The following is a 27,416-nucleotide window of genomic DNA, read 5'->3' as shown; positions in this document are numbered from 1 at the left end:
CTCACAGAGATTCCCCTGCCTCTGCCTCACAAGTACTGAGATTAAAGGCTTTTTTGACCACACACAGCAAAAGTATTCATCATTATTCAGTGATTCAAATGACTGTTTCCTAAAGAGAAGAAAATTTGCTTATTTTTATTTCCTTCTACATTTGTCCACTTAGAGTTGCTTATATAAAAAAACACACTGGAAATAGTAATACTAGACCAAAAAGTAAAATATTTTTTAGAAATGTAAGTGTACTCTCTAATGATAACCTTTGTTTGATGGTGACAAGTCTTGTAGAATATTTTACAATCGCCTTTATTGAGTACATCTTGAGGGTTATAAACCGTCTGGGTTAAGTCTTGTAATCCTTACATAAGACAGGTGTCACTTAAAAGCATGTTAGAAAAAATCTCTCAGTAACTAACAGAAGAGTAACCTGTATTTCTGGAAATGGAAGATGGGCACACACACACACACACACACACACACACACACATATGTGTGTGTGTGTGTGTGTGTGTGTTTTAATGAGGTACTTGTTTCAGCATAAAGGCCAGGAACAGAGGTAATATTGTGAGCAGACAAGTAAGGTGATAAAATCTGTGATTGAAATCCCAAAAGGAAAAAAAGACTTGTGAAGAAAGTTGATGCTTCTCAGGAAGTCATACGCTTGGTTATAATAAAATACTTTGAAGCATGGGGGTGGGAGGATAGCTACTGAACCTGAAGTTCTAGCATCAGGAAAGAATAAAAGGCAGAATATAAGGGTTTCTTTCAAGTGGTTTTAAAGACACCACTATTTGAATGGACTGAGATGACAGGTTGCAAAAGGAAATGATATGTCTATCTTAAGAATGAAAAGAATTGAAATAGCTTTGGTCATAGAGTGATAATGAAAATAACAGGGAATTCATAAAGTACTGAAAATACTCATGCATGCTACCAGCTTCTGAGACTTTTCCTGATTAATTCATCACAGAAAATTCCCTCCCATTTGGAACTTCAGTGGTTTAAACTGCTATTAATTACAGTTCATTTAAACTGTTACCATATTTCTTCCTATGGAATGCAGACAAAGAAAAATAAACTGTAAAATACTCTATTAGAGATTAAGAATCAGAGGCTATCAGACATGTTTTGCTAAGCCACATGAAGGGGTAATAGAAACACCCTCAGTTCTTACTATAAAGTTTCAGTATAATGGGGAGAAGCAAAAGACTTTCTATGCAGGACAGAGGAAAATAGACAACAGTGAGTTCACTGACACCTGAAGTACATTTTTTTTATTTTATTATTATTTTGTTTGTTTTCGAGACTATCCTGGAACTAGCTCTGTAGATCAGGCTGGCCTCGAACTCATAAAGATCTGAATAAGCTGATGAAGCTATTATTTTATCCATCACATCAGCGCTAATATCCCCTTTCCCACCTTCTTTCAATTTTCTCCTTTCCATATACCTGTCTGTTCGTTTCTTTTAATTTTTTCCCTTCAACTGCCTATGATGCTTGAATTCTAAGTTCTTTGCTGATTGCTGACTCCAGATAAATGTTTCCTTTGTGCATTTCTAGTGGCTAGTTTATATATAGTTGGATGTTGACAAGTAATAATTTGTTTTAAATGTGCAAGACTCTAGAAGGGTAGGCTTGTGCCACAGGGGATGAAGGAATCAAGGAATGAATTGTATAGGGGCTACCTGATTACAAGAGAAAACATACAGTGCATATTTTAAACAAGATGCAACCACAAAATCCAAAGCAGCACAAGATCAAAAAGCCTCTGCAGTAACAATATCCAAATGTCTGCAAGAGGAGATGTGCATCTTGCACATAACTTGAAACAATTATAAATGATAAAAATTACAAAGAGTTCTTATGTCTTCATTAGCGATCAAAGGTATCATGACTTCTATCCACTGTTCAACTCAGGAGCAAATTTACTCTTGCTTTCACCCCCCAGACATTGTTAAAAAGTTCCTCAGTACCCGTTTGAGCACATCTGTTTCAGGTCACTTGAATGAATCTCACTGCTATGCTAGCCCCCTTGCCAACACTCATGTGCAACATGCTTAGGAACAAACCACTAGGTGACACTGGGAGACAAATAATTTTGTGTACCTTTCTTCACCAATCATTATTCTAGACACCTTGAGCTTTGATTTGACACAGAAAGAACACAGGCTTCAAAAACTAATCTATGGTTCTTTCTGGAGCACTTGGCTATGACCTCTCTTTATTCCATCAGTATGGAAAGTAATCCCAACAGCTTACTCAGATTTTAAAGCCCAACTCCCTGATTCTTGAATTGGGTAATTTGGTCTGTCTTCATGCAAGACCATCACTTATAGAAAGACTTCCATCCCATAATAACAGCAATTCTAGCGATCATTACGATCAGTTAATGAGCACTCTCATGGGTACTATGACCATATATTAACTTGGTTAATTCTAACTTATTTGTAGTCACTTAAATCCACTTACAATCTATTGCCTGACCACGCATGACTTTTTTCTTACAGAAGTGGTTGGCAAGGTCGTTTGCTGCAGAAAGCACACACACGAGCTGGATTTGTTTAGCATGTTTTAAAATGTATGCCTTGTACTTCTCTTGTGATTTCGTTCCCTACAAATATGAGCAGATGTGAGATATTTCGGGAATAACGTTTTCAAGTATGATTGTAACACATTCAGTCCCTCCCATTGATTTGTTTTCTTTCAAGGTTCTCAGGTAACTCTCTGATTTCAGAAGAACTATCTACAGGTTGATGCTGGCAACTCTTTGCTGCCATAGGTCCTAGTTCTGGCTTAAGTAAAATGTCTTGAGGGGGTTCTAAAAGAACTTTCTTTCCTGTCTAGAGTAGGGTAGGGGCAGACAGAGAATACAGAGAAAGCGACAGAGAGGAAACAAAAACGAGATTTTCTTCTTTTCATTTTATGTTTTTGAATTAAGGATTTAGCTTTCTAGAAAAAGAACCTATTCTGTATAACTAATGACAAAAGATAAATATGTTTTGTAAACCACTTTACTTTTATCTTAAGTGGGTAGTCTTTGGCAAAATATTTAACTTTACCATGATCATAGAGTTATTTTAATATGCATGATTAATGATGAAATAAAATTAAAATTCCCCTACTATTCAACATCTTATTTAAGAAAAAATGCTCACTGTTTCCTAATTGCTGCAAGTAAGATCTCTGGATGCTGATACTTTTTAATTAGGGAAGAAATTTTCTTTTAATTAGAGAAGGAATGGTGTGTGTGTGTGTGTGTGTGTGTGTGTGTGTGTGTGTGTGTGTGTGCTTGGTTGTTTGGTTGGTGTGTTTGTTTTTGTTTCTCATTATTCCTGAATAAGTTCGAGAGTGTCCTCTAGTGGAGAGATCCTCTGATCTCAATAGTTTTAAAAATGACTAAGTGATATTTAATTAGATACCTGCATTAAATAAGAAATGTTCCTACTTAGCTGATTGGAATATGCTAGTTAAAGGGAAAATGTATTCTTTTCCCTTTAAGATATGCTCACAATATGGCCTGGTAGAAAGCTGTATTGTGACAAGCATTGTTCTCATTTTAGATAGCAAATGATTTTTTGTGATCAATTTCCGTGCTTCCTTCAGAACCTAGTGAGATTGAGCTGACGGTGCACCTTTCTGCCAAAGAGGCAGCAGAAGCATTTAGTGCAATTTGCTGTAGCTTTTACAGATATCAACTGGCAGCAGCAAGAATACCATTACCTTCACTTCCCCAGCTCTTGCAGACTGAAGCAGCTGATGTGCAGGTGTCTCGGGGCCACAGCTTAGACATGTCTCTTGCTATCTGAAATTAGTAGAAAAGAAAATTAAATAGATATGTATCTCTCCTCTACCTTCTGGAATTCTAACCCTAATTTCCTAATATCCTGCATTTGCAATTAAGCAATAGTATAGAGATGAGATGCAGAGTTGGGTTCTTTTTCAATAAATAAATGGAAGAGGGTAAGGAAGAGCTGTAATGCTTAGCTCCGTGTCACAGTTAAAATTGTCTCATCAGAAATTGCATGTTACAGCAATTTAGAAATGAAAAAAAGAGGGATATTAGCTCCTAATAACAGGATGAATAGTTAGATTTATACCAAACACGGATATTTTTAATGCTGATTCTTATATTTGGAAAAAGCTAAAATCATAATAGCAATGGTATTGGTAAAGTCCTGTCGGATACATATTATGTGCATATAAATGTTGCTGATTTTACGATATACAAGCACCAATCATAGCATTCTTGTTAGCAGATGTTTTTCAGAAAAATGTACAATCCTGGCTCTCATGCAGTGTAAGAGGAATGAATTTTAGAAAAACAATATGCATATGATATGAGAAAGCCAAACAGATGATGCCTTGACGGGGTCAAAGGAAAAGCCAGAACAGCTGGTGTCTATGAAACAAAAGAATATTGAGCTAAATTACAAGTGGAGATAACATTATTTTCCCCTAGAGGGAAGGTAGAAGAAACAAATCAGTTCAATTCTTATCGGACTGGGAATAATATGTACATCTATCAGTTACCTGAATTCAAAACCAGGATTCAATCACCCAGAAAGATGTGCCATAGACTGACAAGTCATATCCCATTGCAAACTGCTTCTGCCTCCATTCTTTTGTAAACAGGATATAATACTATGGCTCGGTTTATATCAGTGCCCCATTTGTACATCTTTTTATTTTATTATTTTAATTGTATATAGCTTGTTTCACATTTCAATCCCAGTTCCTTCTCCCTCCCCTCCTCCCGTACCCCCCATTACGCCCCCAGACTCCCACCCTATTGCCAATTCTTTCCACATAGGGGATATCTAGAGTCTGTCATTTCACTCAGGGCAGGGTTCAGGCACTCCCCTAAGAGTTCAGGCTGAGAAAGCATCCCTCTTTGTGTTATGGACACACGAAGTCTGTTTGTATGCCAAGGATAAACACTAATCCACCACCCAGGGCCCCCCATAGGTTGCCCAGGCCTCCTCACTGACTCTCACACTCAGGGGGTCTGGATCAGTCCCATGCTGGCCTCCCAGCTGTAGGTCTGAGGTCCAAGAGCTCTCCCCTGATCAGATCAGCTGTCTCTGCTGGTTTTGCCAGCCCAATCTTTGTCTATTTGCTCATTGCTCCTCTCTCTCTGTCACTGGGTTCCTTGGGTTCAGTTCCGTGTTTAACTGTGGGTGTTTTCCTCTGCTTCCATCAGTCACTGGATGAAGGCTCCAGGATGGTTATAGACATCAAGTTCATTATCAGGAATGGGCATTCGAGGTGGTCTCTCCACTATTGCTAAGCTTGCCAGTTGGTGTCATCTGTTTAGATCACTAGAGGTCTCACTGGTGCCAGATCTGTCTTCTAACCTATGATTCCCTCTTCCCCCAATTCTACCCTCCACTCAACCTTCCATTTGTACATCTTGCTTCTACACACCAACTACTTGCTACACTATATGCCATTGTCATTCTTTGTCTTCTTGTAAGCTTTCCTGTTCTTAGTTCCTGCTTATGGGCTCAAATGTTTCTCTTCCTTTCTTCATCTCTTTTTTTCAGGAGATGAACAATGATAGGGGTGCTTCTGTGTCCCCAACCTAATTTATACAAGCCTTAAAACACCAATAAGTCATTCTACTGTTAACAGATAACTTTAACCTCTTGAATAAAATGACCCAAATTGCTTTTTAAAGGTTCAAATTCTCTAGATTTCTCTCCGCTTGTCAAATCAAAATTCTGTCAGATAAGTCTCAGTTTCTTTCCTATTGCTGTGAAGAAACACCATGTCCAAGGCGACTTATAAAAGAAAGCATTTAATTGTGTGATTGCTTCCAGGTTCAGAAGGTGAGTCCAAGACCTTATGGCAGATAGTATTGCAGTAGGAAGGCATAAATGGTGCTGGAGCAGTAGCTGATAGCTTACATCTTATCCATAAGCAGGAAGCAGAGAAAAGGGTGGCGATTAGGCCTTGTGTGGGCTTTAGAAACCTGTAAACTCATCTCCAGTGACACACTTCCTCCGAAAATGCCACACCTCCAAATCTTCCTCCAAAATAATTTGACAAACTAGGAACCCAGTGTTCAAAATTTAAGCTATGAGGGCCGTTCTCATTGAACCATCACGGGTAGCAACATATTTGAACAAATTTTAAGTAGACTGTCTTAAGAAAAGGATGTGAAATTAGTAGTTTATAGAAAGAAAGTGGTAGCATTAGGAATTGTAAAAATAATCCTGAAGCTTCTTCCCCAAACTGGCATATGAACCTCTTTCTTCAGTACTGACAATGGAACCCAAGGCCACAGACATACTTGGGAAACATTCTACCACTGGCTTATGCACCAGGAAAGGAATAGCCATTAGAAGCACTAACTAACCTGTCCTTTCGTTGTTTTCCTTTGAACTAAAAATATATCCAGATATATGCTAGATAACAAACACAGTGAAGAAAAATATGCAATCATTCTGTTTGTTGTTTTTATCTTTGTGGTTTTGCATCTGATAAAAATTATCTACATATGCTTTTAAATCTGCCAAGCTTGAAATTGCTGTATTTTGTATCCTCCAGTTTTAAGAAATAATTATCCCATGATTTAAGAAATAATAATTTTCCTCCTAAATAGTATAGCTGTTGTATAATAATACTTAACTCATTAATTTCACATTCATTTGATTGTATCATTCGAAACTAGTTAATCTCCAGATGATAATTCTTGATTATATCATTTGAAAGTAAATTTCTAGCTTATTATTCAACTGATAACACATTGTGTAGAGGTAAATCTAATACGATTTCTAAGCGTTCTCCAAATCATGAAATACAGCTTAAATTTTCAAAACTTATGAGTGTGAGGAGATAGCTTAGTGCTTTAGAGCAATTGCTGGTCATCCAAAGGACCTGTGTTCAAGTAACAGCACTCATATGGTAGCTCAAAAATAATCTATAACTCCAGTTCCAGGTGATCTGACAACTGTCTCTAGCTTCTGTGAACATCAGGTATATGCCTTGTATATATATACAGAAAGTCTAAAAATACATTCCAAACTTACAAACTTGCTCCTTACTCCTTTAAGGAAAAAAGAACTTTTTTGCACTAAATTGCCCTTACTCATTGTTCATTTCTACACGCTCACAATATAGTGAAGTGTATCTTTGCAAAATTTCATACTAGACTCGCAGAGATCCTCCTGCCTTTGCCCCTGAAGTGCTGGGATTAAAGGCATGTACCACCACGCCCAGGTAACTCACATTTCTTAATGGTACGTTTTTCCATGAAAAGTCTATACAAATAGATTGAGACAGTATATATTTTGTTGCCTAGGAATTAGCACATGAACTGTTTGTTCTACAAGATAGTGATCCATCTCCTCTACTTGATGTTTGTTGTTTAGAATGATTTGAACCCTACATGGTCTCTCATTATTGAATACTAATACCAAAGAATTTTCTATTAGAAGGGAAACTTCTAAAACTTAATTAGTAAATGACTGTTATGTAAGTGTTTCATTTGCATAATTGAAATAACTTATACTTCAGAAAATAAAAATATGGTTTCTTTTTATCTAAATAAAGTATCCATTCACATTATGTTCAGTTTTAGGGTTTTGTTTTTGTTGTTGTTGTTGTTTTTGCTTAAGACAGGATTTCAAAGAACAGGCTTCCATCTAAGTTGCTGTGTAGATGAAGAAGACATTGAAATTCTAATCTTCTTTCCTCCACAACCCAAATACAGTTTATATTAAATTTTTCTTGTTGTTTGAGAATTTTATAATACAGATGTCTTTTGAAAATGTTCCTCCACCCCTCCCTTCCAATTTCTTTGCATTTTTCATCCATATTTTCCAAGTTTCATATACATTAAATCCACTGGGTCACCCTGTAGATTTTATAGTTTTGAATAACCACAAGAGCATTAAGTGTAGTGCAATGTAGCAAAATAAATACAAATATTTAGCATCTATTACTTCTGATTTAGTCAACTAGTAGTGTTTCTATAATTTAACTTTTAATTGCTATGTTTATCAGCCTGCTTATAAAATTTAAGACCATGTGGATATAAACTCATGTCAACTGATGAGTCACCTCAACATATTGTGAAGAAATCATCTGAATTAGAAGGCTCTACATTTGCAATGTGAAAGCTATTTTATAAGATAGATTTGGCCTTTTGAGATATATGGACATGTAGCCTTAAAATAATGATGCAGTAAAATTTTACAAAAGAAAACAAGAGGTTGGGTATAGTAGTACACGGCTATAGTCCCAATACTTGGGAAGCTGAGAAATGAGAAACAGGAGTTCTAGAGCAGTTTGTAATACATACTGAGTTCTAGGCAAACCTGAATTACACAGAAAAAGCTCTTTTCTCAAAAATGAAAGAGGAATTGACATCAAGTACAAATTTAAAAGCTATTAAGAATATTAACAATTTGTCATTGCTTATTGGGTTTCCAATGTATTCAAGACACTGGAATATATTTTGCTAATACAAAGGTAAATAAAGCTATAATCTCTACATTAAGGAATGGTTCACTCTAGTTGCTGGGCAGACAGGCAAACAGTTTAGTCACTGTATATTATATAAAACAAATATATTCTAAGAAGTATTTTGGAAAAAAGTACAGGTCGCTGAGTATTTTTCTGAAAGGTAGGACAATATATTGGAATTCAAAGTGTGAGCAATGGACTAAATGGAAATGAAAAGAATCCCACAATTATGTATGCTGTTACATAGCATAAGGGTATGGAATTCATAATGAATGGCTATTCTTAGAAGATAGATGTTTTAAACCTATTAGGTGATTTTATTAGGCTAGGGTATAAACAGTCACATCACCTTTGTTTGCCAAATTACCATTTGTCTTTCTCAATCAATATATATTTGTAATATTTGCCACTAATGGATCGAAATGCATTGTCTTCTTCAGATTTCTGTCAAATGTGATTCTTACTCAGTTTGATGGAAAAGGATAATAATCCATCATTTCTAATTTCAAACAACACACTTAGGATCCAAGGTCAGAGCTGTCATACATTTGCCTAGTCACCATTTTCCAAAGGAAAAGTGCCAAAGTCACTGAGTTTTTCTCATTAGCCATTGGGTAGAATTTCCTATGTGAACTGGACTTTACTGCTCTTCCCTGAAGAGAGTTTCCACTGGCCTCTGTGGGTCTTCCCTACTAGCAGAGCTATGCACAAGATGAGGACTGGAGCCTTTTGCTCAGCAACACAAGTGGATACAATTCAGAGAAACTACTGAAAACTCTCTTTACGAAACAGCACAGATCATTAAATGGTCTTTCCCTATGGCCTATATTGAGAAAGAGCTGGTAGGTAGCACTTCAAAATTAGTTTACCAATTTCTTCCTCTTTTTATATCCTTTCCTTTCCCTTTTACTCCTCCTTCTTCTGCTCTCTTCCTCTTTTTCTCCTCCTGTGTCTCCCACTTTCTCACTCTCTCATTATCATACAAACATCACTGTGACACATATAAATTATACTAATAAAACTGTATTTTTATCTATTTTGTCAAACTACCTGCTTTAAATTTTTAAGTTTTGAGATTTGTTTATCTCTCTCTGTCTGTCTCTCTCTCTCCATTTCTCTCTCTCTCCTCTCTCTCTCTCTCCATTTCTCTCTCTCTCTCTCTCGTGTGTGTGTGTGTGTGTGTGTGTGTGTGTGTGTGTTAGTGAGAGGGGGGGAGGGAGGAGGGAGAGAGAATGTGTGTGTGTTACATGCATGTATGTCTGTGCACCACGTGTGTGCAATGCCCACAGAAACTAGAAAGCAGAGTCAATCCCTGTAGAACCGGTGTCACAGATGGTTGTGAACTTCCATGTAGGTGCTGTGCCGAGAACCAAACTCTGGTCCTCTGGAATAAGTCAGTGCTCCTAACCACTAAGCTTTCCTTCTAGTTTCTCAAGCTTCCTATTAAACTCTGCTTTGAGATATCTCCTGGTAACACATATGTACTAAGCATAACATTCTATAGTCATTGCTTCTATGTACTATTTATCCTTGGAAACAATTATGTATTAATAATCTGATACTTGCAGTGATGACTTGTTAAGTAATGCCAGAGCACTATACTATATTCCTAATCCTCCTTGATCCTATCTGTTTCAACTCCAAGTTTAAAAATGCAATGAGAGTTGGATTTTTGCATGACAGATGAGATTTCTTTTCAGATGCTGTTCAAAACCTATCCCCAGCTTGACATTTTTTTCTCAAATGAAATGCTCAGTTGTTCAGAATGGCTTACACAGAAGAACAGAACTGCTGCTGTTCTGGTCTTATCAATATTCCATACCTACCTATGTGTTCCCTTCCATCCATGTTCCATGTACACCTCATCTTCCCATGTGGGGAAGTCATTTTATTTTCTCCAAATTTCTTCAGTTACTCACTTTGATGTTCTTTCTTCTCTGCCATTCATCCTCTTATATTCTTTCCTTGAATTTCACTAATCTACTATTTTAGATGGAATTCTCCTACTCTTATAGCAATGCAGATAAAAGCAATCTTGGAGCTGGAGTTAAAGGTCAAATGTCAGGTAAAACACAATGAGAAAGAAAGCATTGCATGAGTGATGGAGCCATTTCCTAGATGGAACAACAGAAAGCTTGAAGATAATGGAAGTGACAGTTAGGGATCTAGAGTTCCTCTGTCTGTTGGAGTAAAGGAGTAATGTGAAGGAATATTTCAGGTCACTGTCAGAACTTCAGTCAGCCTCAGCTAAGGAATGTCAAGCTCAATTATTCATGATACAGTCTATGTGTCTTTAACAAAACTGTACTGTAAAGCTAGGCAATCTGTGGAGATTTTCTTTTATTACTTGGAGGCATTGAATCTTCCCTCAAAACTTAAATTTGATCCTTCAGATAGCAGATTATGTACATTATTGGTATGTGCCTTTTAAGTTATGTATATTGATTCTGTTTGAGATGTGTTAGTGAATTATCTCTACATTGGCATGGTAACAGGCATTTCAGGTACAAAAAAAATAACTACTAAAATCTTAAATGTACATCCAGGTGTAAATGTGCACACACCTGTAATTCCACCACTTGGAAAGCTGAGGTAGGATGGTCCTAGCTTTAAAACCAGCCTGGTCTGCATAGGAAAGACTTGTCCCAAAAACTGCAAAGAATACTTCATTTAAAATTAGCATTATGTAATACATTCTATAGAAATATATACTGGAATGGCCGTTAAGAATGTTGATGCCCAGTTATCTTTTATAATATAAATGTTCCCTAAAAGTGAATTCAATATTAAACCATATAAGAAAGTTTGTGTACAAAAAAGCAATAGTAAGCTTCTTTTCCTTTTTTCATTGTTGATGGTCAAACCCCGGACCTGAAACATGCTACACAACTATTCTCCAGTATCAGCCCTTTAAAGTCAGGGCCTTCTTATATAGTAGGCAAGGCTGTCCAGGAATGAACAATACAATCTAGGCTGGCCTCAGACTTGGGGTTCAATTACCTCTACTCATCAATAACTGAGATTACAGGGCTATGCCACTTAGCTTGGCAGGCGTTTCGGTTTTTACTCTGAAAAGCTTATAGCTATTGTATGGACTTGCCTGATCAGGATGTTTAGAAATCTAGCAGAAAATGTTTAAAAATGAGCAAGTACAAAAGACTGTTACATCTTAAAATATTAGAAAAGGTGTTATGAATTTTTTCTTGCACAACTGACAAAAACCAAATAATGACAGTTATTTTAGCCCACAAAAATATTTTTGTTAATGAAAGTGTAGAACCCAGTGCACAAAGTGCCCTGCTCTTTAAAAGAGGGGAGTGTAGTACATTGTACTTTCCTCTCTGTTTATCCTGTAGAAGTCCTATATACAAATTTTCAAAATTGCCACTACTACTCATAGCTTGGTTATAAAGCATCCAGTATTTTGGAACTACTGTATTGGCACTCAGAGTCAGACAGATTATTATCATAATGTATTGTCACATCGAATTGAGAGAGTTAGTTTACTCTAGATGTCAGCAGACATGTCAATGGGGCATACATTTCAGTTCTTCATTTGACAACCATGACTAACTGTTCTCTTATATTTATGTTACCAGGGTAGTCTCTTACTGGACTCATATGTAACTCTTACTTTCTGGTTCTACTTGAATCCAGGAAATTCATATAACTAGTTAGAGCTAGACTCTTTCTGTTGTGCGATGTAAATAAAAGTGTTGTAAATGGCAAAGAATAAATTTAGCATTATGGAGTCATTAGATTCACTTGTACGTTTTAGTCAAGAACTTATGTCTACCTTATTAAAGTGGCCAACTAACCTGTATCTGCCATTATACATAAGAAAAGATCTAAGTATAGTAAGTAAAATACTGAAAAAAACAAAACAAAACTCCATCTCTATCATAAATATTCTTGATCTATCTCAATGAAAATCCCAAATATTTATTACCATGAATTTATTTATTTTAATATAATTTTCTACCTAATATGGTTACTTTGCTAAGAAAATGTTATTTCTTATGGATTCAAAGTCTCTTAGCAGCACTTTCTTGACCTATGAGTTATAGTTACTTTTCCTCCCAGAAAAGATTCTGCTTTGTTTCTCCATGTATCCTGTGATGGAATGCCTTGAGAAGAACATATTCCTTCTGTGGTTCTTCCCAATAATTAATAAACTCTCAATCTATCAATCTAGTCATAAGGAAACATCATGAGGCCTATAAGATGACTAATCCTCTTCTAAACCTCATAAGTAACTCTGATTCCATTAAATAAACATACTGTCAAAAATGATACATTTGATAAACTTAACAAAAGTGGAAAATGCTTGAACAATTATTCTCTTAGCTATTTCAAATCATTGGAATGATGCAATTCACACTGGTCAAATTGTTTTAAATATGCAGATACAAACGGTTTTCTGTTGTGTTTCCATCCTTTTCCTGCACAGGTGACTCAGCCAACCTCACCTGCAGAGCTTTCTTCGGGTACAGTGGAGATGTCAGTCCTTTGATTTACTGGATGAAAGGAGAGAAGTTTATTGAAGATCTGGATGAAAATAGAGTTTGGGAAAGTGATATTAGGTAAAATCATTTTTCTTCTGTTAAACAAGGGTAGTTGAGTTAACATTTGCCCTGCTAAGTTGGGAGAGAGTGAGCTAAAACAAAAAATATTTTTAATCATTTTATGTTTCTATTATCACAGCAGAAATACTGTAATACTGTGTCAAAGAATTTTTCAGACTGACTATGAAACTATCAAATGTGAATACCATTTGCAAAAAAATTAGGAGTAATTCTTTTATTTTTAAATATTTTTACTAATCCTTTGGGGTTTCATGCAGTATGTTTTGATCATATTCACAAACATATCCTCCTTCTCCACATAAGAATGATTTCCAAACGAACATTTCGCTAGTAACACACTAAAACCAAAATAATGGAAAATATTGAAGCCAATTCTAACCTTAGGAAAATCATTGTGCTTTTTATTTATCAAAGCATCTTTTAAAAGTTACTGAGAGGACCAGGTATGGTGGCTAATGTGTGTAATCACAGTGCTTAATAATCTCAGGCAAGAAAGTTGCTGTGAATTGAAGGCCAACCTGGATCACACAACAAATTCAGTGGCAGCCTGGGTTAGAGTGAGACACTGTCTGTAGAAATAAATATTAAAAGGAACCTTTAGCTAGGCACTACATGAACTCAAATGCAACCTTAATATTTTCCTTGAATGTTTTACATATTTAAGCTACCAAGTAGAATATAAAATGTTTGATGGGTTGATGGAAAACATGCATTTTTTGTTATCTTTCCTACTCTAACTTTAAGGTTTAAATATTTGTAAAGAGGAAATAACAATAGGAGAACAAATCTTTAAATTTTTATCTATCTATTTTGAGGGCATAGTGTTTATATTTCTGTTTTTCAAATATACTTACATATTTATTTACTTATATTTAGTATTCATTGATGAAGCAAATTTTATTTGGACAAGAAGACATAGTTCTAATCATAATGCAAATGATCAAGGACTTTCATAATGACAACTAAGTTATCTCCAAATACAAATGATGAATATTTGTTAAATATTCTTCCATATAGAGGTCGGATATTCCGACTGAATATAAGGATTTAAGTGATGGTTCTTCTTTTTAAATGTCAAGACTTTTAAAACTTTAGCAAAGATATAAGAGAAATGTTTTTCAGTAAGAAGCAGAAATATATAAAGCTGTCATAGGAGATCATTTCTATTGGGATCTTCTCTCTGGCAACAAATATACAATATCTCACACTGGACTGCTCTAATTAGATTCTGGAAGATCCAAATGGGCAATTTTCCAACATGGATGAAAATCTTTCTTTGCCATTTTTCATATTTAAAATTTCACTTTTTATCACTTACCAATACAAGTTCTGTAGACCTAAACAGTGTAACTTTGACTGTATTGAGATGACAAAAAATTTCGAGAAAGTTATGTATCTAATAATGTATACATCATATGTATATACATACACATCCATCCAGGCAATGTTTTGGAACTAGGAATACTGAGAGTAGGAAAAAGGCCACCTAGTTTAAGAAAGTTTCCATTTGTACTGAGAGATTACTAAAATATTTAACAATGATATTGGTGAGCATTTATCATTAATTTTAAGAGTCAGAATTAAATACCCATCAGAACTTTTAGCCTCTGGTTTTATGGTTTCATATTTCTTTAAAACTTTGCAGCTAGTTTATATCATTAGGAAAAGTAAGTCGCTGGAGGTTTCAACAGATAAGTCAAAATAACTTAGAAATGTCCTCTTTCTTTCTTACTCTTTTTATAAATAATCTGATACATAATTATGCATCCAGCCTAACATTTTAAAATATCTTATCTCATTTTATATCATATTTCTTCTTAAAGGAAAAACAATTTGTAAACTTTCCTTCAAGGTCTCTTTCACCTCTTTATTATGACAGCATGATGGTCCTGCTATGAGAGATAATTAACTGCAAGTTCATTAGCATCTCCAAAGACAAGCTTCTTCATTAGAAGTGAAGAAGAAAAGGGCATGTTACCATGTAATTAACTTAGCATCAATTCATAGCCAGATTTGAAGCACAAACTCTGTAGGTATATTCTCATCAGATTCAGATTCATCTACATTTCTTTCTTTTTCATGTATGTGTATGTGTATGTTTGTGTGGGGTTTTTGTTGCGTTTTCCTTTATGTTTTAGAATTCTTAAGGAACATCTTGGAGAACAGGAAGTTTCTATCTCATTAATTGTTGACTCTGTGGAAGAAGGTGACCTGGGGAATTATTCCTGTTATGTTGAAAATGGAAATGGACGTCGGCATGCCAGTGTTCTCCTTCACAAGCGAGGTGAGTGTAACCTTCCATGCTTGCGAGATAAGCTGAATCTTCAATAGAAGGGAAATCACTGGACTCCAGTAAAAAGAACCTATTACTTTTATTTTCTGCATAAACCTGGAACAAATAAAACAATCATATTAGCATTATGCACATAAAGATGTTAGTGGGCTCATGTCCATCAACACTTGGTTCAAAAGCCTGTACTCTGTGGTGAAATCTGGCAGAAGAAAATCAGGTTTATTTAAGGGCTAGCACCTGAGAAAATGGCTATTTGTTGCTAGATGAATAAAGTTCTTAGATAACTCAGGTATGGGAAGAAATGGACTTGTATGGAGAGGAAAGGGAAGAGCAGGGGACAACAGGAAAGAAGTTCTGTCCTCTGAGGCGCTTTAGTATCCAAAACAACTCCCCATCCCTGAGTGTGTGACTCCCACTCTAGAAGTTGATAATTGATGCTGACCTCCTGGGCTAGTTTTTGTATTTTATTAATTAATACAACTGGCCTGAGAGTTAATTCTCACAGCAATTGGCATGCTTTTTGTTTGCTGATGCACAGAACTTAAATGAAAAAGAACACATCTTGATTTTGTGTGAGGGCTTCCAGCTGTTCTGAGTTTTGTAAATCTAAAGATCATTTAGCAGTTAACATCATCTTCATTTAAGTGCAGCTTTCTTTAAAATTTAGAATGTCGGACAATGACAAATCACAAAGGGACAACCAGTGTTACATAAGAAGAGTCATAGATGGATGACTAAATCAAACTCTTGAGTCAAATTTGGTTTCTTTACCTTCCTTTAATATCAAATATAGCCTGAGCAAGGTGTTCTCAAGTGCTGGTTTTTGATATGTGGATTGGAGAAAGTATTACCAGCTCTTCAGCGTTTTACAAATATAAAAGAAGATAACAAATGAGAAGGCCTCAATACAGTACCTATACACAAAAGACATTTATTTAAATGTTATTTTGTATTATAAGAAATAGGTATTGGTCATTAAAGTAACTTCATTTTTAATGCAATAGAGTGTGTCATGATTTGAAGATTATCCCATTAGTGCAAGGTCCAAGGCTGATAAATTCCCCCAATAGACTATTCCTTTATATTTTAACCTTGTCTATTTTTTTCATATATATAATATCCTCCCATGATTTATAATAACTCATAAGATGGATTGTAGTTGAGGACAGTGTCTGAAATAGTAGCTTAGTCTCCACAACAACTTTATCAGCTTATGCACAGGAGTGTGTATGTGTGTATGTGTGTGTGTGTGTGTGTATGTATGTGTGTATTGTTTGAAATTAGAGATTATTATAAAATATTGTCTATGCCGTTTTAATGAACATTAGAGAAGAAAAATTTTTTTCTGCATTAGGCTAAGTTAAAACATTCTTGTCTATTTATTCCAAGAATACTTACTTGGTACTGTCTGACTCAGCGGATTTACAATGATTTTAATTTCAAAGCATATCTTCAATGCTAGAGTCTTTGAGGTTTGAAAAGGAAGAGAATGCTGAGGATATTCCCTACCTTATTGGGAAACAGATTCTCTTTGAATAATGTTGTTGAAAGCTATTAAAATAAATACCTTGACGATCAAGGTGACTATAATATTAAAGTAGCATATTATGCTGGAATGTGAGGAGAGAGGAAAAGTAACTGTCAACTAGTAATGTTTTTTCCTGTACCTTAACACATAGTTAAACAATGAGGGAATTTGAATCCCCCTACCTATGTGTTAGTAGGGAACAACATAAATGCTATAGACTTAACTACTTATCCAGTCATAGCACCTTCAAAATAATGTATCAGCTTATACTGCATCACACTAAATCTCTAGGAAATCCATTTTGTCTTTGAAATAATCTGTTAGAAAGCATCTCCATTTGTCTAGTTGCCTTTCTATAGGCTCTAGTTCACATTACCAGTTGGTATTTCCCTAGCAATCAGATGTTCAAAATAGACACCATGACCCCATTGAACCTTGATTTCACCAGATTCAACCTTTCCAGCTCCTTCTACTCATTCCCTATTTATATGTGTCATTTTTTCACTCTCTTGAATGTAGTTCAAATGAAGGGTATAAAGTAATCCATAAGAATTAAAATAGGCAGTGTCTGGGGACTGCTACAGAGCCTCCCCTCCTGGCAGAAGCCACGCACCCCAGGTACCTGGACTTCTCTTCCACCAACAGGACCAGGGGACCAGGTAAACTGGCCCTGTATCTGGGCCTGCCTTCCAGTGCCTGGGGACTGCTACAGAGCCTCCCCTCCCGGCTAGAACCACGCACCCCAGATACCTGGCCTTCTCTTCTACCAACAGGACCAGAGGACCAGGTAAACCAGACCCTGTAACCTGGCCTGCCTTCCAGTGCCTGGTGACTGCCTGGGAACTGCTATAGAGCCTCCCCTCCTGACCAGAGGCATGCACCCTAGATTCCTGGTCTTCTAACTGGACCAGGGGACCAGTGCCTGCAGACCAATAGTGGGAATTTACCCACCCCAGATTCCCGGTCTTCTTATCCACCCATGGGACCAGGACTAGGGACCAGGAAGAGGAGAACTAACAGAGTATTGGACTTGCTTGCACCCACCAAAAGGGAACTCTGGTCCCCTAACTACCAGACCAGTAAGGGGCTCTTTCTGCACCCACCAGAAGAAGAGATGAGAAAGAGACAATACAAAAACACACTCAGCAACAGAAAAACAAATATGACATGGCCAGATTCTAGAGACTCCACACCAGCAAAACTCCAACGATCCAATGCAAATGAAGCAGAAGAGAATGACCTTGAAAACAACCTCACGAAAATGATAGCGGCCCTAAAGGAGGACATAGGAAAATCCCTCAAAGAAAAGGAAGAAAAACAAAACAAAAAATACAAGAAATGGAAGAAACAAACAAACTAAAAATGCAAGAAATGGAAGAAAAACCAAAGCAAAAATTCAAAAAATGCATCAAGTGGATGAAAAGACAAAGCAAAAACTGCAAGAAACATTTCAAACAGTGCAAGGATTGAAAACCGAAATAGACACAACAAAAAAAAACACAATCTGAATGAAGGCTGGAAATGCAAAAGCTGGGCAAACGGTACAGATGCAAGCATAATCAACAGAATACAAGAGATGGAAGAGAGAATCTCAGGTGTTGAAGACACACTAGGAGAAAATGATTCATCGATCAAAGAAAATCTTAAGCACAACAAATACCTAACACAAAACATCCAGGAAATATGGGACACCATGAAAGACCAAATCTAAGAATAATAGGTATAGAAGAAGGTAAAGAAAACCACCTTAAAGGGCAGAAAATATATTCAACAAAATCATAGAAGAAAACTTTCCCAACCTAAAGAAAGACATGCCAATGGAGGCACATGAAGCTTACAGAACACCAAATAGAGTGTACCACAAAAAAAGACCCCTCGCCACAGAATAATCAAGATCCCAAATATACAGAATAAAGAAAGAATATTAAGAGCACCTAAGGAAAAAGGCCAAGTAACATATAAAGGCAAACCTATCAGAATTACACCTGACTTCTCCATGGAAACTCTGAAAGCCAGAAGGTCCTGGATAGATATTCTACCAACACTGAGACCATGGATGCCAGCCCAGTCTACTATATCTGGAAAAGCTCTCAATCACTGTAGATGGAGAAAACAAGATATTCCATGACAAAACTAGATTCAAGCAATATGTATCCACTAACCCAGCCCTACATATAGTTCTGGAAGGAAAACTCCAACCCAAGGAAGTTAACTACACCCAGAAAAACATAGGCATTAGATAATACCACCTTACCAACAGCCAAAAGAATAAAGAGGTGGAATTCCACACATAACTCCACTACCACCAACCATTCCAAATCAAAGAATAATGAGCAATCAATGGTCATTAAAATCCCTCAATATTAATTCTTAACTTGCCCATAAAAAGACACAGGCTAACAGAATGGATTTGAAGACAGAACCTATCCTTCTGCTGCATACAAGAAACACATGTCAGCCTCAAAGACAGACATTACCTCAGAGTTAAAGGTTGGGAAAAGATTTTCCAATCAAATGGACCCAAGAAACAAGCGGAGGTAGCAATACTAATATCTAACAAATTAGACTTTAAAATAAAATCAATCAAAAGTGATGAAGGAGGTCATTATATACTCATCACAGGAGAAATCTACCAAGATGAAGTTTCAATTCTGAACATCTATGCCCCAAATACAAAGACATCCATGTTCATAAAAGAAACATTACTAAAACTTAAATCACATATAAAGCCCCACACACTTATAGTGGGAGACTTCAACATCCCAATCTCACCACTAGATAGGAATACCAGACAGAAACTTAACAAAGGAGCAAAGGGGCTAATAGAAGTTATGACCCAACTGGGATTAACATACATCTATAGAACATTCCATCCAAATAAAAAAGAATATACCTTCTTCTGAGCACCACATGGAACCTTCTCAAAAATCGACCACATACTTGGCAACTTATCAAACCTCAATAGGTACAAATAATTGGAATATCTCCATGCATCTTATCAGACCACCATGTGTTAAAATTAGAATTCAACAACAACACAAATTGCAGAAACCCTACAAACTCATGGAAATTGAATAATGCACAATTGCACTATTCCTGGGTCAAATAAGAAATAAAAAAAGAAATTAAAGACGTCCTAGAATTCAATGAGAATGAAGACACAACATATCCAAACTTATGGACACTTTGAAAGCAGTTTTAAGAGGAAAGTTCATAGAACTAAGTGCCAACATGAAGAAATTGGAGAATAGTTACACTAGAGAATTAACAGCACAACTGAAAGCTCTAGAACACAAAGAAGCAAACTCACCCAGGAGGAGTAGATGCCAGGAAATAATCAAACTGAGGGCTTAAATCAGTAAAGTAGAAACTAGGAAACAATACAAAGAATCAATGCAATGAAGAGTTGGTTCTTTGAGAAAATCAACAAGATAGACAAACCATTGTCCAAATTTACCAAACGGCAGAGTATGAACATGCAAATTATCAAAAATCAGAAACGAAAAGGGGGACATAACAACAGACTCTGAGGAAATTCAGAGAATCATCAGATCATACTTTGAAAACCTGTACTCCACAAAATTCGAAAATTTAAAGGAAATGGACAATTTTCTGGATAGCTATCACTTGCCAAAATTAAATCAAGAACAGATAAACAATGTAAATAGACCTATAACCCCTATGAGAATAGAAGCGGTCATCGAAAGTCTCCCAACAATAATAAAGCCCAGGTCCAGATGGCCTCAGTACAGAATTCTACCAGAAATTCAAAGAACAGCTTATACCAATTCTTCTCAAAGTATTTCATGCAATAGAAGCAGAAGGGTCTTTGCCAAACTCGTTCCACAAAGCTTCAATAACCTCAATAGAGGAGTTGAAAACGGCTGAGAGGCACTCGAGAAAGTGCTCAACATTCCTAGTCATCAGGGAAATGCAAATCAAAACAACTCTGAGATACCATCTTACTACTGTCAGAATGGCTAAAATCAAAAACACCAATATCAGCTTATGCTGGAGAGGTTGTAGAGAAAGGGGAACACTCCTCCACTACTGGTTAGAGTGCCAACTCGTACAGCCACTTTGTAAATCAGTATGGAGATTCCTCAGAAAAATGGAAATAAGCCTAACACAAGACTCAGCAATTCATTCTTAGTCATATATCCAAAAGACGCACATTCATAAAACAAGATCATCTGTTCCACTATGTTCATAGCAGCATTATTTGTAATAGCCAGAACTTGGAAGCAACATCAATGCCCCTCAGCCTGAAGAGTGGATAGAGAAAATGTGGTACATTACACAATGGAATACTATTCAGCAGAAAAAAACAATGGAATCCTGAAATTTTCAGGCAAATGGATGGCACTAAAAGACACCATCCTGAGTGAGGTAACCCAGTCACAAAAGGAGAAACATGATATGTACTGTCATATATGGATTTTAGACATAGATCTGGGGAGTGCCAGTCTACAATCCTACGGTCAGAGAGTCTGCTAAACAGAACCTTCATCCAATGACTGATAGAAGCAGAGGCAGACTCCCACGGCTAAGCACTGAGCTGAACTCAAGGAATCCAGTGACAGAGAGGGAGGACTGATGAGCAAAGGGGTTCAGACTGGGCTGGTTTAACCCCCAGAAACAGCTGACCTGACAAGCTCTTGAATCCCAGACTGATGGCTGGGAATCCAGCATGGGACTGATCAAGACTCCCTGAATGTGGGCGTCAGTGAAGAGGCCCAGGCAATCTATTGGGCCTTGGGTAGTAGATCAGTAGTCATCCCTCGCATACAAATGGACTTTGGGTACCTATCCCACACTGAGAGATGAACTCTCACCCTGGACTCTTTGGGGAGGATCTAGGCCCTGCCCTGGAAGAAATGACAGACTATGGACACCCCCATGGAGGGCCTCACCCTCCCTAGGAAATCAGGGGGTATTGCGGGGTTGGTGGGAGGGCATGGAAGGATGAGAGGGAAAGAGAGAGGAACCTGGGATTGACATTAAATTTAAAAATATAAAAGAGCACTTATTGCTCTTGCAGAAATCCTGAGTTCAGTTCCCTGCACGCATATGGTGGCTAACAATCATCTGTAACTCCATTTCTAGGTGATCTGATGCCTCTTCTAACTTGCATGAGCACCAGGCACACATGTAGTAAAATAAGCCTAAAAAGAATTTGAAGTCTAATGATTTGGACATCTGTTTCTCTTTGGAGCACGGCAGGGATGACAGTTATCATTAGAAAAGAAGCATGACCATGCATTTTATGTATGGCTGAAGTTACAAAGGCTGGTTTTGCAGGCAGGCATGAAGTCAGTAAAGTTCAGATACGCCCTAGGATATTTCTAGCATGTTTAGCCTAAAGTTAAGCATACAAAGCTACTAAAGCTTCCAATTACAGAAAAAACCTACAGTTTTGAAGAATCCAGGAAATGGTTTCATAAGAAATGTCATTAATGTCTGATTATCTGAACATGAGGAAGATGAATGTGGTCAATTTTAGTTGTTCTCAAATACTTGAAGTTTTCCATGATGCTTTTCCAAATTTGTATTGATATCAGCACAATATTTTGTTCTTATTAAGATAAAAATATTAATCCCCAAAGACTCTTTCTAGTTTTTGTACTCTGAAAATCTCTTCCTAAAGTGAATGTGCATCTTCTTTTTAAAGATATTGGAGCAAAGGAGTTCTTACTTGTAAGACAAGAATGGATGCAATCTTATCTCGAAGGGCTTATTTATGGAATGACCACATTACCTTGAGAACAAGGAAGGACTGTGGTCAGCATATAACATTGTTGTAACTCCTTTAACCCACTAAGTTCAGAAAGAGAGGGCACAGGAAATATGATGTCATAGATTGGAATCTTCGATGGGAATGTCTCTGAGAATGTCAGGCTTCTGTCAGGCTATCAATTATGCAATTATCAAAGAATTCTCTGTATTACTCAGAGGACTAATGCTCAGAGAAACAACTGGGAGCTCCCACTCCCACTCTTCTATTTTGCCACCAACTGAAACCTTCTCTAACTTACAGGTTTTCAAAATTCTTCCTTTTAAAATCATCCTTGGAGAAATACATTGAAACATTTCTTTGGTCTAGATCAGTAGTTCTCAACCTTCCCAATACTGCAAACATTTAATAGAGTTTCTCACGTTGCCATGACCCCCAAACGTAGCTTCCTTCATAGCTGTAATTTTACTACTATTAATAATCATATTGTTAATATCTGTGTTTTCCAATGTTCTTAGGTGACTCCTGTGAAAGGATCATTTGAACCCAAAGGGCTCATGACCCACAGGTTGAGAAACACTGCTCTAAATGGATACACACCAGAAATGTGTTTTGGCCTCAGATCTATCCATTCCTCCATTCATCAGAAATAAGTGGATTCAGTGTCAGTGACCTATGATTTCTGGTACCAAATTTTATGACTACTTGATGTCTTCAAAATTTGGACATCTTTATTTTCTGTAAAAAGTACTTTAATAGTTAAGGCCATGGGTTTGGGAACAAGGCTGACTGTTCAAACCTCAACTCTTCTTGATAAATGTTGCGTTTTAGGAAACCCACTCCATTTATGTAAACCTTAAGTTGTCTTCCAAAAACTGGGAGTGCTAAGATGGCCTTTCATTTACAACAGCTATGAGAATTAAATGAACTCATATGTGCCAATGCTTATGAGAGCATCTGACACATACTTAATGGCCAATAAATGTTAACAAGCTACTACAAGATTTCTCTGCTCCAATTGTGTGCTACTGCAGGTAATGAAGGTTGCAGCCATTGTGTGTTCCACTAAAAATTCTATGTATTCCAATGTATCTCTCATTGAAATCATCATTTTTAGCTCCAGTAATTACATCTCATTTATTTGGAATTTTACCTTACAATAAATTTGCTTTAGTTTGAATGCACTATCCTAAAGAAATTTCATTCATTTATTCCTGCATTTAATGATGATTATTAAGAATCTCCTATGTGCCTATCATTATGTTCACTTGCAAAATTAAATCAAGAGGAGGAAATAAGTACCATTGTGAATTGGAGTGTCATGATCTCCATTTTAAGTTACACTACTACCAAACATTCTTAGCACACAATTGTGCTTTTATTTGTTTGACTTGAGAGGTGTCACATTAAGCATCTTCACTAACAATTCCAGTCTGAATGGTTATGTTTACTATAGTGATTTCAATAACATGAATTCATTCATCATGCTGTAGTAGAACTTACAAAGTATGTAAGAGACTTAGTGTTAGCTAACAATGACAATTATCTCAGTTTTCTCTATTTCCCCTCAAACCCATTTCACTTCTTCTCTACATTCTGCCTCCCTCCAAAGAATGTAATAAATAGGGATTAGACTTGCTCAATAAACTCTCTAGTCCTGAAAATACATTTAGTAATTTAATTAATGTGCAAATAATTTAGGATGCATTCTTTTAAAGCTGGATGAATTTAGATCCAGTAAACTGTTTACCAATTTCTGTAATGAAACATCTTTGTAATGTGTGCCTATGTCCTTGTTTTTATTTGCCTAGTACATTTATTTCCTGAGAGATTCAGTGTGATAATGAGACCTTGTAAAGCTCTCTTTGAGATTTAAGAAGAGCCATTTGATGTCATTGACCACTGACATTAGAATATTTTTTTTAAAAGTCACATCTTGCTAGGAAATCACAATGTCCTACTGCAATGTATTGCACTATTTCCCTGGAAGGTTAAATTGGTAAGCATAGGAGAATCACTTTTAATGAGTCTTACCTTATACAACAACAATGTACTAAGTTGTGTTTACACAGAAACTCCAAATCACAGCTATCGGGTTTAATGACTTATTTCCTTTAATAATATTTGACATTTCATTGTCAATTTTTTTCTTCTATCTTGTAACTTTTTTGCTTCTCTGACTCTCTTTTTTGTGATAAAGTTAAGTAGCTCTTCTCAATTCCATATTTTTCTTAATTGCTAATGTTAAAACAAATAGAACACCAGAAGGCTATTGTGCATTTTAGTAAGACAAATTATCCAAATTGTTTGGTGCTAATATTCTTTAACCTTCATTCTTCTTAATAAAAAACCAAACTTATAGACATGAAAATTAATCTTTAAGATGACTAGTTCTTTATACAGACTATATAATTCAAGTGAGAATAGCACTAGGTTATTTTTTCAGCCTATTTTGCCCAAACAAAACCAACATTTGAAACAAAGGTTGATAGACTTCTGTTTTCAGCCATTCATGTTCATCACGAATATGAATGGAAACTCTGAAATATCTCATTATATATGGTCATGTTTGTTGTTTCTTTTATCCTCTAATAAGATGTTAAATTCTCGATAAAGTAGGTTTACTTCTTTGTCATATGCTTCAGTGTACCTAACCTACTTAATAGATACAATGAATGTGTCTCTATCAAATAGGTTGATTAAATGTATTCTTAATAATCTACATTTCACCTATTGCAACTTCTCAATTTTGTTAATATTGATATTTCGGGCTGAATAAGTTTCTGCTGTGGTGGGAACTTTCTTGTGCATTGTAGATTATTTAGCAGCATCTTTTACTCCTACCTACAGTACCTTCTCCAGTGATAAAAAACCAAAATGTCTCTCAGCATTGTCAAATAACCCTGAAGAACAAAAATTGAGAACCACTGGTTTGCGATGTGGATAGAGAAACCTTATAGGAAATGGCTTAAGCATCTTAAATTGCTCATAACAGAGAAAGTAAAAGTAAAGGAACTGAAATTTTCACCTTGAAAACCCTCCAAGATCATATCAAATGAAATTGGGATGATCAGAGAGTCAACAGAACAGTAGTTTATATAATTGACAACAGTCAGACTATTTGTTTCCACATTTGGAAAGCCATCTAGAAGTCCCTATTCTTGTACTTCCTAAACTTCATAATACTTGCAAATCACCTAGGGAGCTTATTAGAAATGCAATTCAGATGCATTAATCTAAGGTGGTACTCAAGATTTGAATTTCAAGCAAGTTCATTACTAATAATGCTGCTACAGGTCTGTGGACCACAATTAGCATACCAAGGCCCTAGCTACACAATAGAGCCTACTAATAAACTTGGTTACATCTAATAATTAAAGAGCAACTAGCTCTCTAGAGCTCACTGTGTCCATGAGAAAGGAATGAAGCCAGAGTACAACTAGTCAATAGGACTAAATCCAAGTAATTGCCTCATTCCTTTTGTAGAGTCAACACCTTTGCCCTCACACTCTGTTCTTAATGAGGTTACTTACATCACGTATTCAATGGCATTTTGCCTTCTAGAATGCATTTGCTACTCAAAAGATGCCTAAGAGGGCACTCTCTTCGAGTACAAAAATGATTAACCTCCTAAATGAAAAGGCCCTCATTGTTGGCAACAGTTCCTATATGTCCCATGTTTTAAAAGGGAAATATATTCAGAAATCTCGCAACAACATATATAGATATAAATACGTATAATGTAACCTATGCAAACTAGTTCTCTATAGTGTTCAGTCTATGCAGACATTAATTACTGAATAGTGACATGATATGATAATCAGTAAATATTGCTAATTACCTGTTTTGAATGTTGAATTCAGCCAAATAACAACTCTGCATAATAGGAAAGGATGGCCATAGCATCAGAATTGAACCACCACATATGTTGGTCATTAGTATGCTGATACAGGAATAAAAGAAAAAAAACATAATAGAATACAAGTAGGATAAGGTGTTCCTATATGTTCAAAAGTTTACTTTGCACAGACATCATCCACCTAGCACCTCACAGAGCAGCTACAAAGTTCAAATAGTCCTCAAGTGAGGGCAAGGGAAATCCACTGAAACTCAGAGATTTTATTAGAAAACAGTGATCTTGCCATTTTGGAAAATAAATACATCAGTTTAAAATACTTGAAAGGGGACTAAAGAGATCACTTCGCAGTTAAAAATACTTGCAACTCTTCCAAAGGACCAGAGTTAAGCTCACAGTCAAGTGGCTCCCAACTATCTGGAACACCTTTTCCAGGGAATGGGACACCTACATTTTGCTTCCATTAACACCAAAACTCATATGCACAGACACACATAAATGCATAAATAAAAACTAATTTTTTAAAAAATAAAATAAATTATTTGAAGGAAGCCCACCAAAATCATCTGTTTCACACATATCACAACCACAGCATGATATATGTAATCAGAAATAATTGATAAGATAGTATGTCCATGATCAACACTCACTAATACTCCCTCAGTCTCCTTCTCAGAATCACCCTCATAGTCTTATTATTTGCAGACCAAATTTACCTATGTATTGATGTTGTTTCTTATTCAACTTGAAATCTTATGTCACTGTAGGCTGTTTAGAGGAGATAGTTTATCTAATGCTGTTGAATGAAAATCATTCCACTTGTAAAGTATGTAAAATAAATATGTATTTACCAGCTTCAGGTAAAGCACATACATGAATTAGACTTAGTAACTAAGTCACTATTCCTAGAGGGATGTATGCCACTATCCCGGGGCAATATTGCTGGAGAGAGA

At 36.2% G+C, this 27,416-nt stretch overlaps 1 protein-coding gene across 3 annotated transcripts in view; it reads left to right on the top strand.

The window, feature by feature from the left end:
* The window catches only part of Il1rapl1 (interleukin 1 receptor accessory protein like 1), a 1,266,931-nt gene that overhangs the window by 1,206,558 nt on the left and 32,957 nt on the right, over nt 1-27,416 (top strand). For all 3 annotated transcript variants that reach the window (XM_040744190.1, XM_021232992.2, XM_040744191.1), the window contains 2 exons: nt 12,917-13,049; nt 15,191-15,336. In XM_040744190.1, coding sequence (XP_040600124.1) covers nt 12,917-13,049; nt 15,191-15,336 — 279 coding nt within the window. The remainder of the gene's footprint in view (nt 1-12,916; nt 13,050-15,190; nt 15,337-27,416) is intronic.

Source organism: Mesocricetus auratus, unplaced genomic scaffold, assembly GCF_017639785.1.
Source record: "Mesocricetus auratus isolate SY011 unplaced genomic scaffold, BCM_Maur_2.0 Super-Scaffold_100003, whole genome shotgun sequence".
Lineage (NCBI taxonomy): Eukaryota > Metazoa > Chordata > Mammalia > Rodentia > Cricetidae > Mesocricetus > Mesocricetus auratus.
The sequence above is the reverse complement of the archived record's forward strand: the minus strand, read 5'-3'. Positions and strand labels throughout refer to the sequence as shown.